The sequence below is a fragment of the Corticium candelabrum genome, chromosome 10, assembly GCF_963422355.1.
Source record: "Corticium candelabrum chromosome 10, ooCorCand1.1, whole genome shotgun sequence".
NCBI lineage: Eukaryota > Metazoa > Porifera > Homoscleromorpha > Homosclerophorida > Plakinidae > Corticium > Corticium candelabrum.
The window spans coordinates 2,148,396-2,168,037 of record NC_085094.1 but is presented as its reverse complement, the minus strand read 5'-3'; the positions used below and the strand labels follow the sequence as shown (position 1 = coordinate 2,168,037).

General features: G+C 40.4%; 2 protein-coding genes across 2 annotated transcripts; one reads left to right on the top strand and one right to left on the bottom strand.

The window, feature by feature from the left end:
• Window positions 1–290: 290 nt before the first annotated feature.
• Window positions 291–8,111, top strand: LOC134186055 (uncharacterized). The gene is made up of 18 exons (XM_062653963.1): window positions 291–306; window positions 349–798; window positions 863–1,192; window positions 1,823–1,945; window positions 2,009–2,458; window positions 2,523–2,852; window positions 2,914–3,054; window positions 3,636–3,956; window positions 4,016–4,273; window positions 4,342–4,656; window positions 4,728–5,048; window positions 5,629–5,735; window positions 5,795–6,087; window positions 6,148–6,427; window positions 6,504–6,537; window positions 6,600–6,744; window positions 6,802–6,953; window positions 7,692–8,111. The coding sequence occupies exons 1-18, from the start codon at window positions 291–293 to the stop codon at window positions 7,808–7,810; spliced, it is 4,185 nt and encodes a 1,394-aa protein (XP_062509947.1). The 3' UTR covers window positions 7,811–8,111.
• Window positions 8,112–11,868: 3,757 nt separating this feature from the next.
• Window positions 11,869–19,621, bottom strand: LOC134185793 (calcyphosin-like protein). Its single transcript, XM_062653672.1, has 6 exons — window positions 19,417–19,621; window positions 19,252–19,348; window positions 14,711–14,791; window positions 14,551–14,648; window positions 12,617–12,728; window positions 11,869–12,217 (listed from the first exon to the last, which is right to left on the bottom strand). Exons 1-6 carry the CDS (start codon window positions 19,551–19,553, stop codon window positions 12,116–12,118), a joined length of 627 nt encoding a protein of 208 aa, XP_062509656.1. The 5' UTR covers window positions 19,554–19,621; the 3' UTR covers window positions 11,869–12,115.
• Between the last annotated feature and the right edge of the window lie 21 nt (window positions 19,622–19,642).

Genomic DNA, 19,642 nt, shown 5'->3' with positions numbered 1-19,642 from the left:
AATCTTAAGTTCTTGTTTACTAAATGTGTCATCTGTAGACTTGTGGTCAATTTTGTTAATATTGAAGTAATGATTACAATGCATCATCTACCAGTTTAGTGATACTTAGTTGTAAAGTTGTTGAGTGAATAATGCTGTAGTGACTGTCTTGTGTTGTGTTTCTAGTGGATTGCATTTGGGGTAGTTGGAGTTCATGTAGTGTTGAATGTGGAAATGGCACCAGAACTCGGCAGATGAGTGGTCAGAAGTGTACGGGACCATCGACTGAGATCTGCATTGTCACGTCTTGTATGATACTGTTATGGTGTAAGTCACACTTGTTTCGTGTGCAATGTTTACGTGATGTAGGTATGGCAAGCAATCTACCTGCCTCTCTTGGAGCAACAGTGACCATGAGTTCAGTCTACAGTTCTGATTTTGTTGCTGCAAAGGCTATAGATGGCAATCCAAAAGATGTTACTGGACAGACACTTGATGGTTACGATTGTGCTGCTACAACATCCTCTTCGAATCCTTGGCTTCGAGTCGACTTGCAAATGGAATATCTTGTGTCACGCGTTAGAGCTATCCTTATAGATGATAAAGGTGAAAATGTGTATGTTCATGTTGGTAACAGCATAACAAACAATGGGAATGACAACCACAATTGTGGAAAGGCTCCATATGACAGCTCTAATCATTTGGATGCAATATGGCGAGATGTTAGCTGCCATCCACCAGTTTGGGGGAGATACATTAATTTACAGAGAATAGTGACAAATCACATTCTTCATGTATGTGAGGTGGCTTTCAACTATGGTTAGTTGATGTTGTGGTGTAGGTATAGGTGGCGATTGAAGAGTAAATTGACTTTCTATTGTAGAGTTGGAGATTGCTATTCTGGACAATAATACGAATATTGTAGGAACAAGCGTGGCAGTTGATGAGAATCAAGATTACTCTAATCCTATTGATTGCGGTGTCAGTCCTGATGTGACCAACTTTAATGCACTTATGCAATGGAAGCACAACACAACCAATGATGTACCATCTTTAAGTGTACAGACTGCTGGTGTACGTCAGATGTATGAGAAAGGTGTTCAGAAGCTTTACATCAAGTCAGCTAGTGTCTCTGACAGTGGAGTGTATACATGTCAATATTCTGCAACTAATGGTTCTATAGTGTCAAAGTCGTTTACACTGAATGTCAATGGTATGACTACAGGAACATAGTTGTGTTTGGTCTTGTATAGTAAGAGCCTAACTGTCGATGTTAGTCAACAATGCCATGTATTTATGTACTCCAGAGTGTTAGAGCTGTATTATTTGCTTTCTTAAGAAGACTGAAACTCTGACCTCGTTTGTTTACAAATTGTAAGTACTCGACCCTGCTTCAATTATGCTCCTTGCTCAGTCACGTGACAGTTTTGTTTGTTATGGCTCGATCATAGCTGAGAGTACAACTGATTTGGTTCTTTTGTTTGTCTACTGCAAACTTTTCAGTCAAACTCTTCTTTGCTGTGATCATCAACACAAGGACAACACCTAGAATACAGTTATGCCAGTCCTGCATGTTCCCACATGGCCAATGCTATATATAGGGTATCAGATGTCAGTTGCAGCAATTAATTAGTCATTTACTGCCACTGTCAACAGATGAAGCAAATCGCACTGTTTAAATCTTAAGTTCTTGTTTACTAAATGTGTCATCTGTAGACTTGTGGTCAATTTTGTTAATATTGAAGTAATGATTACAATGCATCATCTACCAGTTTAGTGATACTTAGTTGTAAAGTTGTTGAGTGAATAATGCTGTAGTGACTGTCTTGTGTTGTGTTTCTAGTGGATTGCATTTGGGGTAGTTGGAGTTCATGTAGTGTTGAATGTAGAAATGGCACCAGAACTCGGCAGATGAGTGGTCAGAAGTGTACGGGACCATCGACTGAGATCTGCATTGTCACGTCTTGTATGATACTGTTATGGTGTAAGTCACACTTGTTGTTTTGTGTGCAATGTTTACGTGATGTAGGTATGGCAAGCAATCTAGCTGCCTCTCTTGGAGCAACAGTGACCATGAGTTCAGTCTTCAGTTCTGATTTTGTTGCTGCAAAGGCTATAGATGGCAATCCAAAAGATGTTACTGGACAGACACTTGATGGTTACGATTGTGCTGCTACAACATCTTCTTCGAATCCTTGGCTTCGAGTCGACTTGCAAATGGAATATCTTGTGTCACGCGTTAGAGCTATCCTTATAGATGATAAAGGTGAAAATGTGTATGTTCATGTTGGTAACAGCATAACAAACAATGGGAATGACAACCACGATTGTGGAAAGGCTCCATATGACAGCTCTAATCATTTGGATGCAATATGGCGAGATGTTAGCTGCCATCCACCAGTTTGGGGGAGATACATTAATTTACAGAGAATAGTCACAAATCACATTCTTCATGTATGTGAGGTGGCTTTCAACTATGGTTAGTTGATGTTGTGGTGTAGGTATAGGTGGCGAATGAAGAGTAAATTGACTTTCTATTGTAGAGTTGGAGATTGCTATTCTGGACAATAATACGAATATTGTAGGAACAAGCGTGGCAGTTGATGAGAATCAAGATTACTCTAATCCTATTGATTGCGGTGTCAGTCCTGATGTGACCAACTTTAATGCACTTATGCAATGGAAGCACAACACAACCAATGATGTACCATCTTTAAGTGTACAGACTGCTGGTGTACGTCAGATGTATGAGAAAGGTGTTCAGAAGCTTTACATCAAGTCAGCTAGTGTCTCTGACAGTGGAGTGTATACATGTCAATATTCTGCAACTAATGGTTCTATAGTGTCAAAGTCGTTTACACTGAATGTCAATGGTATGACTACAGGAACATAGTTGTGTTTGGTCTTGTATAGTAATTGTCTTGTTGTCTCTAGTAAACTGTGAATGGAGCTCATGGTCGGATTGTACATCATCATGTAGTTTTGGAACTCGTACACGAGCACGTCTTAAGCAACACAATGGAATGGACTGTGTGGGGTCGCCAACTGAGAACTGTGACAGCAAACAAGCACCATGTAAGGACAGTGCATGGGATTTGTGTGCTTGGTGTGTTGTGAAGGTAAAATGTAGGTTTGTCAATTACAGCAACAAATCATCAATATTGCAAAGCAAGTCACAATGTTCTGTATTTAATTGTATGCATTTCCTCATCTTTGATGTAACGAACTTGCTTACAATGAAACCCTTACTATAAAGAAGCAGAGTGCACGAAGAATTAGAGATGTGGCTGCTACAACAGAATTTTTCAACCAGTGCTTGCCACGATTAGATCAGCTTGTTTGTAGCCATTGACAATTAGATGGAAGAATCGTGTACGATTGATTTGTCTTGCATTTCTTGATTGTGAACCAAGAGTTCCAGATGCTTTTGCATCAGATGAGGCCTCGAAATAGCAAAAGTAGTCTAAATTATGGTCTGTTGAAATTTGTGATACCAACTTTAGACCAGCACCAAGCGACACTAGCAAAGCCAATAATAAAGGCAGAAATATGTATAAAACACAATTGTGATAGAATACGTTGAGTTTCACATCATGTTATGTAATACTAATGTCGGTTACCGTTGTTATTTTAGTAAGTTTATTATATGATTGCAGGTGTACCAACAATTGGGCAGTCAACAAACGTTTCTTTTGATGAGTCTTCAGTGCAAGAGTTGAGTTGCATAGCTTCACAGTATTCTGGTCTGAGTGGAGACATTAAATTTGGATGGTACAGAGAAGAGAATGGAGTTGATTTAGCTATTGTATTAGACTCTCGAGTAGCAAAGTCATTGAATAATGATGGTGTGGGGAGATTTACTGGGAAATTGAAATTTGCATCTGTGAAGCGTTCAGATAGAGGACTAATCAAGTGCAGGGCATTTAACAAGTACGGAGCCAGTGATCTGTCTTCAGCTACATCAGTTAATGTCAAATGTGAGTTGCTTTGGTAACATTTCATTTTGCATTGTTAAGATCGAGTGATGTGCTGTTAGATGCTCCTGAATTTGTTGAAATTAGACCATCCTATCCAGTGGGTGTGAAAGGACAAAGTATCACTTTAAACTGTTTTGCTGGTGGTAATCCCTCTCCAGTTTATGAATGGAGAGGAGGCAAGAGTGCAAAAACAGGATCTACTCTGGAATTAACGTCACTTGAATTTGAGGACGAAGGAACATACACATGTGTTGCTAGTAACACTATTGAGGCTGGTGCTAGATCTAGTAATGCATCAGTACAGTTGTCAATTGAAGGTAACTTTCTTTTCTTGCTTATTTGTTGAAACCTTTATCTTTGGTTAACTCTATGTTGTGTGTCTTAGGTCCTCCACAGAGATGTGTTGTGTTGTCAGTCGAAAGCTATATTGAATCTGAAGTGAATGTCACAGTCAACTGTCCCGAAAATGGAAATTCAAGTGTAACTGAATATCGCATAGAATATCAGTTGGATAGTGGCACCAGTAACATGCAGTGGTTACAAAGAGAATTCAGTGCTTCCGATTCTCAACCGTTTGTTGTTGTTGGTCTCAGTCCATTTACAAAGTACAGATGTAGAGCAACAGCAAGAAACAGACATGGCTATGAACCTGGAAGTTTTGCAGCTGTTAATGTGCTACCTGTGACTACTGCTGAAGGCTGTAAAGTCTTTCTAATCTAATTAAGGGGTTTAATTATGTATTGTGATTGTGTTATTTGCTGTATTTATTAGATCCCGGTTCTCCCAATTCAGTGAGTTTATCAGGAAATGCTTCTGCTCGCTGGTTTGTTGTGTCTTGGTTACCTCCCAGTATACCTAATGGAGTTCCTCGCTATTACTTTGTTTACTACAAACCAATTAGTGTTGGCCAAGTGAGAGATGTGGATAGTCAGAAGAGACTGACTGTAACGGACACGTGGGCCAATTTGACAATGCTCACTCCATTTACACAATACAGTGTTGAAGTGGCAGCAGTGAATGTTCGGTCTCATGATAGTAAGGTGTTGGAAGGACAAAGAAGTACTGCCATTGTTGTCAACACAACAGAAGATGGTATGTTTGTATCATGATTTGGCTTGGTGTACATTTATTTTGAAGACATGTGTTATTCAAGCTAGCTTCTGCAGGCAGAAGTATATTAATGACAAGTATGTCATTTGTTTATTCTATTGCTAGTCGTTCGCACAGCTGTCAGATTAGTCTTGATTGTCTAGTAATGCATGTTAGTTATAGTTACTTTTAGCACATTAGGTAGCTTTCTGGCAGCATATGGTCCAACTATTGCGATAGGCACATGATCTAAAGCCGTTTGAAGAAATTGATACTTTTATGTGAAACCTTTTTTGAAAAGTTTTGTTGCATAATTGTGGCCAGGGTGGGCATGTACTTACTCATATTTAGGTGTGTTTTGCAGAAGATTTGTAAGCTAGTATGCAGTACCTGTTTGACAGACAAACTTTCATTACATAATAGCGGACAACCTTGACAAGCTTGATCCAGAAAGTATTCCTAGTAACATAATTACAGTGCACACACTAGCATCACATGCAATGAGTAAGTTGTTATTTAATTAGCAGATACACCAAGTTTGGTACTATAGATTATGTATGTACTGATTGTTTTGTATATCCAGCACCAACTCCACCTCTGCATGTGAGAAATTCAAGTGTGACATCAAATTCAGTTACTCTTCAGTGGGATTCTCCCATTAACTCAAACGGCATCCTTCTCTTTTACACAGTCAGTACATACATGTAATTTGTGTTTGCTGTTTTCTACCTTATGATGTTTGTGTCTAGGTTTACTATAGCACTGGTGCTTCACAATATGACAAGTCTTCTGACATTTCCATTAGTCAAAGTGTATATGCATTGATGAATCTTAATCCATACACAACATACTTCATATACATGTCAGTGACAAACAATGCTAACTTCAACCCAGAAAGTTCACCTAGCAACGTTATTCAAGTGCGAACTCTTTTGTCTCTCCCTCTTAAACCAGATAAACCATTAGCTGGTGAAACAAGACCATCAGCAACAACTATAACATTGGTGCCTCCAAGTGTAGACGATTCAAATGGTCCAATAAAGTGCTGTTATATGTTTTAGACAAGTTGAGGCTGTAAATATATATGCATGAATTGTTGTAGGTATGTTGATTTTATTGTGCACGAGGATGTGACTGGATCTGATGGTGATGAGGCAGCTAATATACCGTCTGTTATTAGACCATATGACAAGAGTAGGATCTGGTATGTGGCAGCTCGATATGAATATGATCACTACAAGAAGAACATAGGCGGACATCAGTTTATAATTGGAAATGGTACGGTAGTATCTGCTGGAGGTACAGAGTACACAAATGGACCACTGCAGCCAGGACAGTCATATCTGGTTTATATCCGCGTCATTGGGATTGGAGATAATAGGGTATGTACTGGTTTAATATATTTATTGTAATTTACTAATTACTATTAATTAGTTTGCAATTTTCTTGTGCATATAGGTGCAGGAGTTCTCATCAGTCAGTAAGGCTATAAGTGAGATAAATATTATAGTATATTACGGATTAGGTTAAATTATGTTTGGTGTGTGTGTGTAGGGTACACAACTGCATCTTCCGACAATGAGTCAGAGAATAAGTCATCATCTGGAGAATCATCAAATTCAGTGTTGATCATAGCAGTTACTGTTACACTAAGTGTCATCATTCTTGTGCTAATCATCATCCTCATTGTTTTCCTGAGGTGAACCATCTAAGTTACAAATATTTGTAATATATAGCTAGTATGTGTGACATTCAGGAAGAATTACAGGTGTGCTAGAAAAGAGATAACACTGGAGCCTACAAAATATGATAGCATTGTTACCAATTCTAAAGCAACATCTGGAACAGGTCAATGTTTGGGGAAAAACAACGAGATAATGACAATTAATATGGTATACACTACTACAGGTCAGAATATTGACATAATGTCGAATTCCATGCTATATCATGTACAACTTACCAAGACATTGTTTTGTTATGTTTATTGAAACATGTGTAAACGACAGACTCTGACATAGTACTGTGTGATTATCAGCAGTTAGCGATAGTATAGATACTAATAATTGTTATCAACTGAATCACAAAGAGCATTTCTATCCCTAATTGCACATGTGAATCTATGTGGCTACAATTCATTTTTACAATCAAATTAAAGCAGCATTTCATGTCTAGTTAGGCTGGTAGAAGGACTTCGTATCTCTTAAATAATTTGCTGTCAGAGGTTTAACAGGTTGCCACAGCTGTAGTAATGTTTCGTGACAGGACACTACAAGATTTAGTGGCCATGACTACAAAATTTTGCCTAGGGTGTATGGTAGAGTGCAAGAAGTGAGAGCGCATGGCTCTGATAGCTTTATTAATGGTTATCAACAGTTGTGTTTTACTTGAAACCTAGAGTAATAGAAAGTCACGTGTTTTTCACTTTTGAGATTGTTGTAGTCTAGAGTAAGGCATATACAATTTTAATATTTTTCATTGGCTTGTGCAGGAGTCTTGTCTTGTACATGTCACTGAGTCTTAATTTACAGTAATTTACAGAATATACAGTAGTAACTATGGACACTCAAGTGTAGTACATGACCTGTACCAGAGAGTTAGTTATGATAGCATTGTGGATATACAAATACATCAGATTTGCTCTTATAGGTGCAGGCAGCAGTGCTGCATCATATGCATACGAAGAGGTTGGAACCACTGCAGATCAGAACAACATAAAAAACGAGGAACCGTTGTATGAGAGCATGGATGGTGAATCGGCACTTTAATCTCAATGTAATAATGGAGAGAACTCTCTGGTAATGACCTGTAGTTTCTAACTAAGGTTTAAAATGCATTTGTTAGTATGTGTACTTTGACTATATATGTTTGGCATGGCCATTAATTGTTGGATTGTTTGTAGCTAGTTTGTATGAAGGATTAGCTAGAAGTGAGAAAACTATCCTTGTATTGTTTGGGACTAACTGCTTTTGAGAAGATAGAGCTGAATAGATTGGGAACAATCTAGGAGTATTTACAAGATTTTGAATTAATTCAAGCTCATTAATAAAATTTTCAAAGTTTATAGTACACTGTATTTCTAATCATGTATGCCATGCTGCCCATTTCTTCTACTGTGTTTGTAAAATGCATTGTAGGAAGATCATTTAGTTACAACTTGTTTCTGCCTTTGTCCAGTAGTGGCTGCATAGGTGTTGTTTAATTAAGTAAAGCTTACTTGTCTCCTGTGATCTTTTATGCATAAGTTGCTCTTCAGGTCTTTTCACAGGGTTTCTAACATGAAGTTGCCATGGTCATGTAGCTAGGTTAGTAAGCCAGAAAATCAGAATGCTATACGTATATTGTGTACCTGCAAGAATGAGAAACTTTGTGGTTGTTTCATTTTTAGTTTGCAAACTAGACTGATGTCCATATAATGATATGTGTAATCACTATAGTTTACAGTAAATGAAGGAATGAACAAATAAATGAATGAATGAATATATTGTTGTCGCACAAAAATACAGTGCAGTTCTCTCTCTGGGGCACAGAAAATAAGTTACAGAAACAAAAAAATTTTAGAACTTAAAACTTCACAATGATTTATACTAATTATCACACCAGTTTTGTCACTATTTCGTTGACTAACTCTATTTACTGCAAATCAGTGCTAATTTGCTTTTTCAAAAGTGGCAGCTATAGTAGACTAGAGGGACAAACAGAACTAGAAAAGAAGGAACATCCATCCAGTAGCGTGTCAACTCATGTTGGGATCGATATGTGGCAGCCTTCAGTGAATCATTAAAGAAGTTGCTATCTTCAGTACCGAAGGGCACATCCATTTTGTCCATTTGTGTGTGCACGTGCGTGTGAAACCTTTTGTACATCAGATGGCTTGGTACGAGCAATGCTATGATCATCACATGTTTGCAAAGGCTCGTAGAAAGGCACGGTTGGCAGTTCAAACTGCAAAGAACAAATGGTTTGTAGCAAAAGCTGATCAGGCCCAAACTCATAAGTTTGATGGAAAGATGTGGAAATGCATAAGAGAAATGAAGTGTGGTCGTAATGGCCTTGCTCCAATGAAAACAGCAATAGTTGCAGATGATGACAATGTTCCATGTGTCACAGCCAGTGCACAACAGCGACAGTGGAGACACCATTTTACCAAGTACTGAATGTCATCAGTAGCGTTGATGCTGCCGAACTGGAAAAAATTGAACAGAGACCATGTCGATCTGAATTTGATGACCTGCCATCTAGGGAAGATCTGAAATCGGCAATGAATAGTCTAAAAATGGAGAGTCTGCAGGAAGTTCAGGAATTCTGCCAGAAATGATAAAAGGTACTTGTGCTGATGATTTCTTGACTCAATTACTCGATTTAGTTCACTCAGTCCGGAAAGAGAGATCTGTTCCTAAAGATTGGGCAAATGCTGTGCTGGTTCCTATATATTCTAAAGGAAGGCAATCTCACAAGCTGTGACAATTGGAGAAGCATTGCTTTGCTGGACATGGTTGGAAAAGTTGTAGCCTCCATCATTCGAACAAGATTACAAAATATTGCTGAGGAGGTACTACCAGAATCACAATGTGGTTTCAGAAGCTTCAGGAGCTGCACAAATATGATTTTCACAGTGCGTCAGCTTCTTGAAATGTCCTGGGAACATATAATGCAAATGCCTTCTTCAGCATATCTAAAAGGTTTATGACTCTGTTTCTCGCTCTGCCATGTGGTTTACAATTAAAGAAACTCGGAGTTCCAGACCACACCATGGACATTATCAGATCATTCCTTGATAGAATGATGGCTCAAATCAAACTGAATGGAACCTTGCTTGAGCAATCAGTGCTGATAACTACTGCAAGGATGCTGCATGGCTCCTGTGCTATTTAATTAATCTATATCCGTGTCTTGTAATGGAATGCTGGATTACAAGAGTACAGGATCCTAGGTGTAATGATCAAGTACAAGTACAACAAAAGCTTTTTTGGAGATACAAGCGCAATTCTGTTGAGATACTGCTAACTGACTGTCAATATGCAGATGATGCTGCCCTGCTGTGAACAACTAGATCAGAGGCTATGAGAGCGGAGACTGAATATATGAAGGCAAGTCAAGATTTTGGTTTATCACTGAGTCTTCCAAAAACTAAGGTGATGGCTGCCAGTACGGAGGTGTGTTCCAAAGATTGCAGTCCAATACAAACTGAACACGGTAACATTGATATGTGCGAGATTCACATATCTTGGATCCACAATTGAAGCTTCAGGAAGATCACACTTGGACGTCGATTGCAGAATTACAAAAGCAATTAATGCATTTGGAGCTTTGCATAAAGCTGTGCAAAAATCTGACTATATTGACAAAACGCAAAGTATATGATGCTTGTGCGCTCTCTACACTTATTATATGGCTCTGAAACATGGACCCAATGGAAGAAACATCTTCAGAAATTGAAATCTTCATCATAGATGTCTTCGATCGTGTATTGGAATTTCTATCACAACACAGTGGGAAAATCATATCTCAAATGCATCAGACAACGTTGGGGAGATCCTGACACTATAAACATAAACTTATTAAGATGACGTATGCAATGGTTAGGGTATTTGGCTCGAATGCCCAACTATCGAATTCTCAACATGTGCTTCTTTGGGTGGCTATCAGCAAAACGTCCACAAGGTGGCCCTAGAAAATGCTGGAAAGACGTAGTTAGGAAAGACTTCAATGATTGAAGATTCCAGAAAGCTCTTGGTATGACTTAGCAAATAAATCAAGATCTACTTGGAGAGAGCAGACTCCTGCCTGGAGTCTAGTCAATTGTCGTCTGGCAATATTGATTTACAAACTGTTGTCTGTCATGACTGTCTCAGATGTTTCAGATGCATTAGTGATCTTCTAATAATTAAGAGACAGAATGGATTGCTGAAAGAGAAAAAAAGCTGTACGCATCAGCAAAACTGAAGTCATTGAATGCCAGACCTCTAAGAGGTATTTTAGAAGCAAAGGAGGCTATTCGGTACACAAATGCATCGATATGCACGAGGAGACTTTTTTTGTGACTTGGTCTTTGTCTCCACTGAAGGGGTAGTGTGTCCGTTTAGACAGAAGCGATACAGGACGAGGACTGTATGTGACTATAGAGCATTTGGGTTCTCCACACTGAAACATGCAATGCTATATATATATAGCCATCATTGTTTCTTCTAGTACACAGTTTCCACGCAATCTTTTCTTCTTTCGGTCTTTTTTCTTGAGTACAAACTTGTAGATATAATATTAGTAATTTGTACTAATTAGCGACGCATGAGAAACTGGGTTACGGTAAGGCCTCGCCTATAACCACAAATGGCGTAACACGTGACCAAATAAATATCCTGTATGTTTAATTTGGTGGACGTACAAGTTGCATAACTATGGCACGTGGGGGTTTGCACGGTAGTGCTTCAAGAACTTTCATTTTGTACAGTACCTGGTAGACCAACCTTCCTAGGTTAAAGGTTAAAAGTAAAATAGAACGATCAACATCATGGTCATCATCAAAGCACACAGCCAAATGCTGGATGGCTGTGCAGGTGGAAGCTGTCACTAACAAACCACTTGACAGATGCCACTATCAGTACATATGCAGGAAAGACAAGGACATCCAGTAACACGTAAATATAATTGCCAGGAATAATTAATGAATCAGAATTCAATTTCAAACTAAATTTTAGCCCAGGAAGCATTGCCGCCAGCAACAACAATCAATATGTAATGCCATTTCTTGAATACAGTTCGAAATCTGTAGCCCCAATGAAAGACTGTCTGAGTGTCATTCTAGTACATGTCCACACAGACCACATAATACAACGAAATATAATCATTGATTGCAACAACACTCCCTTTCTAGGTTTTAGATCTGAACATTCTAACAGCATAATATCACATCAGTCACGAAAAGCAAGCAGCAGTCCTAAGTGAAAGTCTACATGGGTCACAAACCAAGGTAAACCATCTTGCGAAAAGCAGTACAATTGTCCAAAGAGCAATATGTCAAGATAATATGACAGACATAGACTTCACTCTGGCATCAGTTTTCACCACATACTTCACAGTTTCCAAGCGTTCCTCATCATTAGATCAAAATAGAGATCGTCGTCGACTGAAGCGCTGACACCAGAATAGTAGTTCAAAAACTCTTCAAAAAGCACCTACCACAACATAAATGTCAAGATAGTGCAAACAGTGCAATCTACAACTGTAAAATATAACTCTTGCTCATCTCTTCAAAGAGGTTGGTTACAATTTGTATGAATACATTGCCTTAAACTACATATTTAAACAAGTTTGTGCACAAGTGTGGCACAGTCACTGATGCATGTTCGTTCCAATGAGTCTTGTGGTGGCAACATGATCCCATTGAATTAGATGGTCACTGCTAATCAAACCCTAGCCTTGCAGTCAAGCTCTTCCATGCAGTCGCTGAGCTAAACACACGTGAATCACGCCAGGAGGAGGAGGAGCTTTTGCCGGAATTGCTCCAGTGCGAAAAGAACATTATGTTCCACTCTGCATCACCTTTTCAAGCAAACACTAGAGTGACATCTAACCTTTCCATCAGGGTCATTTGGAGAATCAAATTTCTTCAAGTAATCGGCGAAAACCTGTGCTTCTGTCCATTCACCATTTTCATATTTGGGATGTTTCCTGGCATTGTAGCTACTACAAATACAAAAGAAATAATTATGTATGCACTGTTATAAAGTTGTCTTCAACAAACAGAAACACCAAACACATCACATCGCATAAGCTGCCCCAATACTAGGGGCCCATTCAATTGACCCTTTCCATGACAGGAAAAGGGGGTATCTTTCTAATGCATTCAATTGATCACTGAACTCTTCCAGCACGTCCTGGCTCAAAGAGTCTGAAACAGAAGTGTGGTTACGCATGCCACATGCACAGTGAACATTCTATTGGCAAAACAACAGTGCAAATGTCCTTGATGTCAAACTAAGCATGCCCACTTGGTACTGCTCTTTCAGCGAGAAACTATGTTTGATTGACTCCAATCTTCCAGTTTCTTCCACCTCTTAAAAGTGATTTCCAAAGTCTTCTCTCTTCCGAAAGAGAATCAATCAAATGTACCCTATAATTATGCTGCTGCTTTAGTACATTTGTTGTATAATTAGGCATTGATATGTAGTTTCCGTGTCTTCACCATCTAAATTATCTTTGTGCTTCACTTGTTCAATTATTACAGACTTCAACCTTCAACATGAATCTGTAGTGGTACAAGGCAAACGAGCTACTTACGTTGATAACTATTCATTAGACATCCTTGAAGGAAAAGAACATTTAGCGTACACTCTCAGCAACATTTAGCATACATGTATGCTCTCAGGAAGGGAGAAGGTACAGAGAGAAAAAGATAGTATGCTTGTGAAAATGCCAAAAAGGGATAACCCCTTTGCTAAGGATAGTCAATTTTGCAATTGAAAGGTAGAGACACAAGCATTCCTTAAAATAACTGTTCCTTCCTTCCTTCTACTAACAATTCCTGAACAACGTTTACATAACTAGAAGATAAAGACACTGTCAGGTTGTCTGATCTTGATGTCGATGAGCTCGACCAGAGAAGTAAGTCCAGCTTTACATCGACATGTACTGGTACACAAAGAGCACTTCAAGATTGTTGTATAGCTTTCGGAATGTTGCTGTGAGTTCAAAACGCAAACCCTGACAACCGGTTGAGACATCGTTACAGGAGAATTCGGAAAAGATGAGATTATAATGAATGCCCGGATGTCCAGTCAGTGCAATCACTCCGGCGAAACACGAGTACCCACTGATGAGCCGTTCGAAATGGGACGACCAGTAGCGTCGAGATTCATGAGTTTAGGGTAGCCTTCCCGATGTGTTTCCAACAAGGTGTTTCGAATGTTAAGTTGTAAACAGCCAGACACAGGATTGCGTCGATGAACTGATGGTTGAGCTACAAGAAGTAACTCTTGTGTAGATTGATGACAACTCACGAATCACTGTAGCCGCTGCCGTGCTCCACAATAGGCTGGCAGCCACAGAGCTTACAAAGCTCTGGGTGTCGCTGTCCACATCCGGAAACACACACATGTTACTGACAGCAGCACAGACCACTTGCTTGCCAATCAAAGCAGCTGCCTGTGGCTAGATAGCAGGCAGCAGACGAGTGGTCAAAGCACCCTCAGCACCCCACTTACTACACCACTCAAGTTCCAAATTCATAATTCAATGAATCACACTTACAACTACTGATGTATTACTCTTAGAGCAGACAAACATGCTTACATCATTATAGTAAAGTCTTAAGGCTGGTTCACAACATGCGATGGAGAGCTGTCCATCACGACACATCACATCTCCGTCGCATATTGTGAACCAGCCTTAACACTATATTATTATAACCCCATACACCATCCCCAGAGTGAACCAGTAACTTCCACATGTAGACATAATAAGCTTCATTCACCACAGACACAAAATAGCTCAATTGAGCTTCTCATACCCCTTTAAATCTGCAATAGTCACCACACCATCTCCTGTCTTGTCCAGTTTTTGAAAAGCTCCCTGAACAAGTCTAGACCGACATTCGTTCATTGGTGGCTACAATGCACAAAAACGATCAACATACTAACATAATCAAACTAAATGTCAACACACCACACCCTCAATGCACGAAGGAACTCTTCAAAGTCCAAAGTGCCACTGCCGTCTCGATCAACTTGCCTGAAGGCAGCATTGACTTCCTACAGCACAAAGTACACCACTGCTACACACAGGAATTGCAAACTGCAATATTAAAGTATGTTACAATGCTGTGTGTAGGCCAATGGTTTCAGTAATAAAGCACTAGAGTAGGACTTAGCACGAACATGACTCTACAAATAGCATACATAAAGACACCTATACACTTCTGATCTGCGTAACTGTGTATGTGATGTGTGTGTGACCTGACCATTTCCCATCATGCTCAGTAATGTGCCATGCATCTAGAGCAGTCGAAATGATCCAATCTGACTGAATCCAGTCACATGAAACGACAAATACTTTGTACACTTTTAGATAGATTTTACAAGCAGTATGCCTACAAATCGCACCTAAATTTGCAGTAGCAGTTCATCACAATTTGATTGTGCTCTGTCAGACTTTACACACAGCTTCAGTTTAGTACTTGTAAAAATATTGAGGTGACTAAAGTATAGTGTCCACTTTCAGCTGCAGTACAGTACATGTACCGTACAAAAGGTTTAGGCCACCCCCCAGCTTGTCTTCATCTAGTACATAAAACTCAAATTGTCTCGTGTGTGTGTGTGTGTGTGTGTGTGTGTGTGTGTGTGTGTGTGTGTGTGTGTGTGTGTGTTCTCCCCACGCATCTCAAGACGTGGCGGCCCACCACGCCTTGGCTAGCGCCGCCACGCCTTGACTTATGCCTGCCACACCTTACTATCTATGTGCTAGGCAAGAAATGGGAGACCAGTGGTTTGGATTCTTGTATGAATAGAACACCTGTTGTTGTTGTGGAGAGTCCAAAAGCAATGTCATAAAGATCGTTAAGTCCAAAATATACTTATGACGTTGTTTCGAATCCGATCAGACGTCATTTGGTGGCGTATTCGCCCACATTCCAATCTGTATATGAGTCGCACCCTCGGCAGCCGTTTGTGCCGTGGAGTCGTTATTGGTGCGTTGAGAGAGTACAAAGTCGCAACGCAAAGTACATCAATGCGTTGAATTGTGTTGTTGAAGTGATAGCCCAACTTCTCGTTCTTCTAGTGGCTTACGGAAGTCGATCTGGAAGGCGTTACCCTACGCAGGATGTAAGACAATGCTCTGATTACAGACGCTAAACTGCGCTTGCACGGCATCGGCCAAAAGCCTAAGTTAGCGAAAGCATTGCTCAGGTTAGTGTAGACACGTTCACAGTTTCGAAAAACTTGTAGATCTTGGTGAGCATGCCGATAAGCTGCGCACGTGCACGTCTCTACTTCTAGTGTCGATACCGGCATGGAAAATTGTCACCGACTGCTTAGCGAACTTGTCTACTAGTGCTAAGTTACTAACTAAAGCTATTACAATCAATTTTGTGATTTGAATTGGCTTGGAATTTATTGGGAGACGCAGGTTTCGACATGTATGCAGATTTTAGTGATAGCTTGTTTGTGTTGTACTCTGTCCACGCATAGAAATGTTATACAGCTAACATTTTAGAGACCAAACACAAGCACCCTATGATGCTCTAGCACTGCACCGCAAAGCCAGCAGATCCCACGCAGATGGCCACGCCCATGTTTAAACCCACGCCCACAAGTGCATTCCATTTAGCCACGCCTTTGAGATATTCTGGGGAGAACACTGGTGTGTGTGTGTGTTCGCGATACACCGCCGTCTTTTGAACGTTTGCAACCAAAATCTGCATGCGCACGCGCCACGCAAAGGTTTGCGTGCCAAAAATTAAAAAAATTGCAGAGGGTCCCCTCTCGAGGAGTCAAACCCAGCTTAAAATTTCTCGATGACGCAAACGCTACACATTCCCGTTCATTCGAACGCACCCACACCAGCCAGTCCTGTGTAGACCATACGTGTCGTTGTCCTTCGCAAAGCTTCGAGCAATCAACTATCTCTTGCCAACCGAAGCTACTCTTCTAGCACTTTCGTTTCTCTCCAAAATGATTGCATTTGCACCAAATTGAACCTACACGTTTTCAGTACCAAGCACTACATGGGCATGGGGAGCTTGTCTATTTCTATAAAAAAACTCGAAGAGCAAGATTCATTCATCACATCCGGGACCTCTTCACAACAAAGACTGCACATAATGTGTCCACACACGCTCAGACCTATCTTACACTACAGTATCTTGCCCATACGAAGAACAAGCCATGAATCTAGTTTCTAATAAAACAGTGTCCTGTGCTACTCTGCTAGTAGAGAAGTTTACGCTGACTATGAATCTAGCAAAAACCTATTAATTAAACATACTCCTACGATAACACAAAGCTTCGTATTTGGTCTGTCCTCCAACAGCAGCAATCATAGCTGTGCACACATTCAAGGCATCGAGTCGACTAACTTCTTAGCAATAAATGTTCCTGTTACACTGTGCCAGACTAGAGAAAGCTTGTTTCAGCTCTTCCTTGTTCTTGCAAGGAGTTTTCTCAAGCTGCTCCTTTATTTCATTCCACAGATGTGCTATAGGGTTCAAATCAACATTCTGAGGGGGCCATGGTTTCATAACAGATACGCCATGTCTTTTAAACCAAGCCATGGTTGCTCTGGCAGTATGACAAAGTGCTCCATCCTGTTGCAGGAATCTTGCTACAGCGTGGCAGCGCGGCACTGCGCCACACTCAGAAGCGGTAGATAGGAGTCCAAAGTTTGAAAGGTAAGGAATGTATATACGAGAATTCCATACTACACTACCGAAAACTCAATACTATAATACTTAGTAAAAGTGACATTAGCCACAAATCGAGGCTCTACCAAAAAGAACGTGGGATAAGAGCCTCGCTCCAGACATGTCCACGTACTTCTGTTGATTGCAGTCCCAGATGCGCTGCCATTGATAGTACATGTAGTCTTGGATGCCCTTTCCATGACACGGAAAGCACACTTCTTGTCCGAGAGTGTAGCACCTAGAATCTACTCTAGACTAGTCATGGTTTCTTGCAAATCAACAACAGTAGTCCACGTCAAAACCAATGCTCAACTAGACAAGACTTTTTGTAGCTTCGTCCATGGAACTTGTGCATGTGCAACCTATGAACATGGCTATAGGCTTATTGGTGATCAAAGTTGATTTCCTTGCCAGGGCACTTGAACGTATGTTACACGCAATAGCTACAACGTAAAATATACCTTACTTGACCTCAACTTAAGTACGCATGTCCGACTTGGACTCTAGAGCAGACTGCATGCGTCATGGACCCACCCATCCCTAATAATCTCTAGCATGCACACTGCTGTTGGAAGATAAATTTCTCCCCAAATAACCCACTTCCATTTTCCTTGAGGTTGACGGTAATAAACTTGGAGTACATTTGACTGAATCGATCTGTCCACCCACAACCTTCAACTTCCACCACCTGATGCCGCATGCAACCCCAAACCTGAACAGAGTACAAGTGTTTGTACTCTTTCTAGTAGTACATTATTCCATGCCGTTTTTAGACCCTGCCATAGATCTGCCTTGTCTCTTGGTAGCTGTTGTTGAACCACAGATGCCAGGTATTCCCAGATACGTTCTAAAGGGTTTACATCAGGAAGTTAACCACTGGCTCATGACGCATTGTCTGTAATATAGATTCTCACTGCTAAGATGCCTACATACATTTGAGCAAGATGCTGGAGGATTCTCAACATTCAAGCAAGACATGGGAATGGTCATATCCGTGACGGCTCTGGGTAAGGCAGTGTCGCGCCCCACTCAAATAACCTAGCTGAAATACTATAGATACAAAATATATAAATACTGTATGTACAAACAATTAGAAAAGACAATCCCTGAGCAGTTCATCCTGAGCTTGTTTTTTAAAACTTTCATCTGACAATTTGGTAAAAAAATTTTGAGGATTCCTTGATTAAAATAGCCTTCTCTATAATCCATCTTGCAGGTGTAGTATACATGAATCGTGGTAAGACCTAGCACTGCCATCACCACTACGTCTGGTTCTATACCGCCCCTTGCGGTCACTGCTAATTATGTCCTAGAGACATGACTAGTGCCAGTTACAAGTGTACTTTGTTAGCGTAGTAGATTACAGGAAACGACTGAAGCGTGGTATCTTGCAGACAGCAGTCCAATGCATTGCAGTAGAGGCATATGACACATTGCAGCTCCAACTGCAAACTTGTGTACATGAGCAAAGGTGTATGATGCACTGCAAGTGCCATTTCTGATCTGCCATTGCACCGCTACGCTCCCTAGCATAAGTGCAATCTCTTACCAATGCTCAACAAAGGCCTAAAATCGTAATGTCGACAACTACAGATGCTAGAACAATGCCAAAGCCCAAAATGATTAGCTCAGTTCCTAGCTAATATCATTTTAGTATGACACACTGATGAGAAACGCCCGAGTCACGTGTACGTTTGCGCGTCTTGGTTATCTGGCACACCAAACCGACACAAGCGTTTTCTAACTACTCCTACACACTGCCTTTTCTCTATTCCAAAGTCACTAACCGCGTGACTACCGTATATATCTCACCTCAACAGTGAAGTCCAGTCCGTAGTCATGACATCCCTTCGAAAATTCCTCGAACGACAGTGATCTGCTGCGATCGTCATCCATATTCCTGAACAGCCTAAACATGAATCATCCAAAGTTACCTACGTATCTGGGCTACCTCGCTACACACACAAATAGAGATACCTCCCAAACCCTTTGATGCCGCTTGAGCCACGTTGAAGACATTTCAGTCGAAGACGTTCGAGGGGATCTGTAGCATCCGCCAGTTTCTTTCCACACGACATCATGAGTTCGCGCTCTAGAGTATCAGTGGTCGTCATTGCAGTTTGATAGAACACGCGGGAACAACGAAAGCAGAGGATATACGGGAAACAAATTGTCAACCTCGAACTTCCAGATCGAAGTGCGC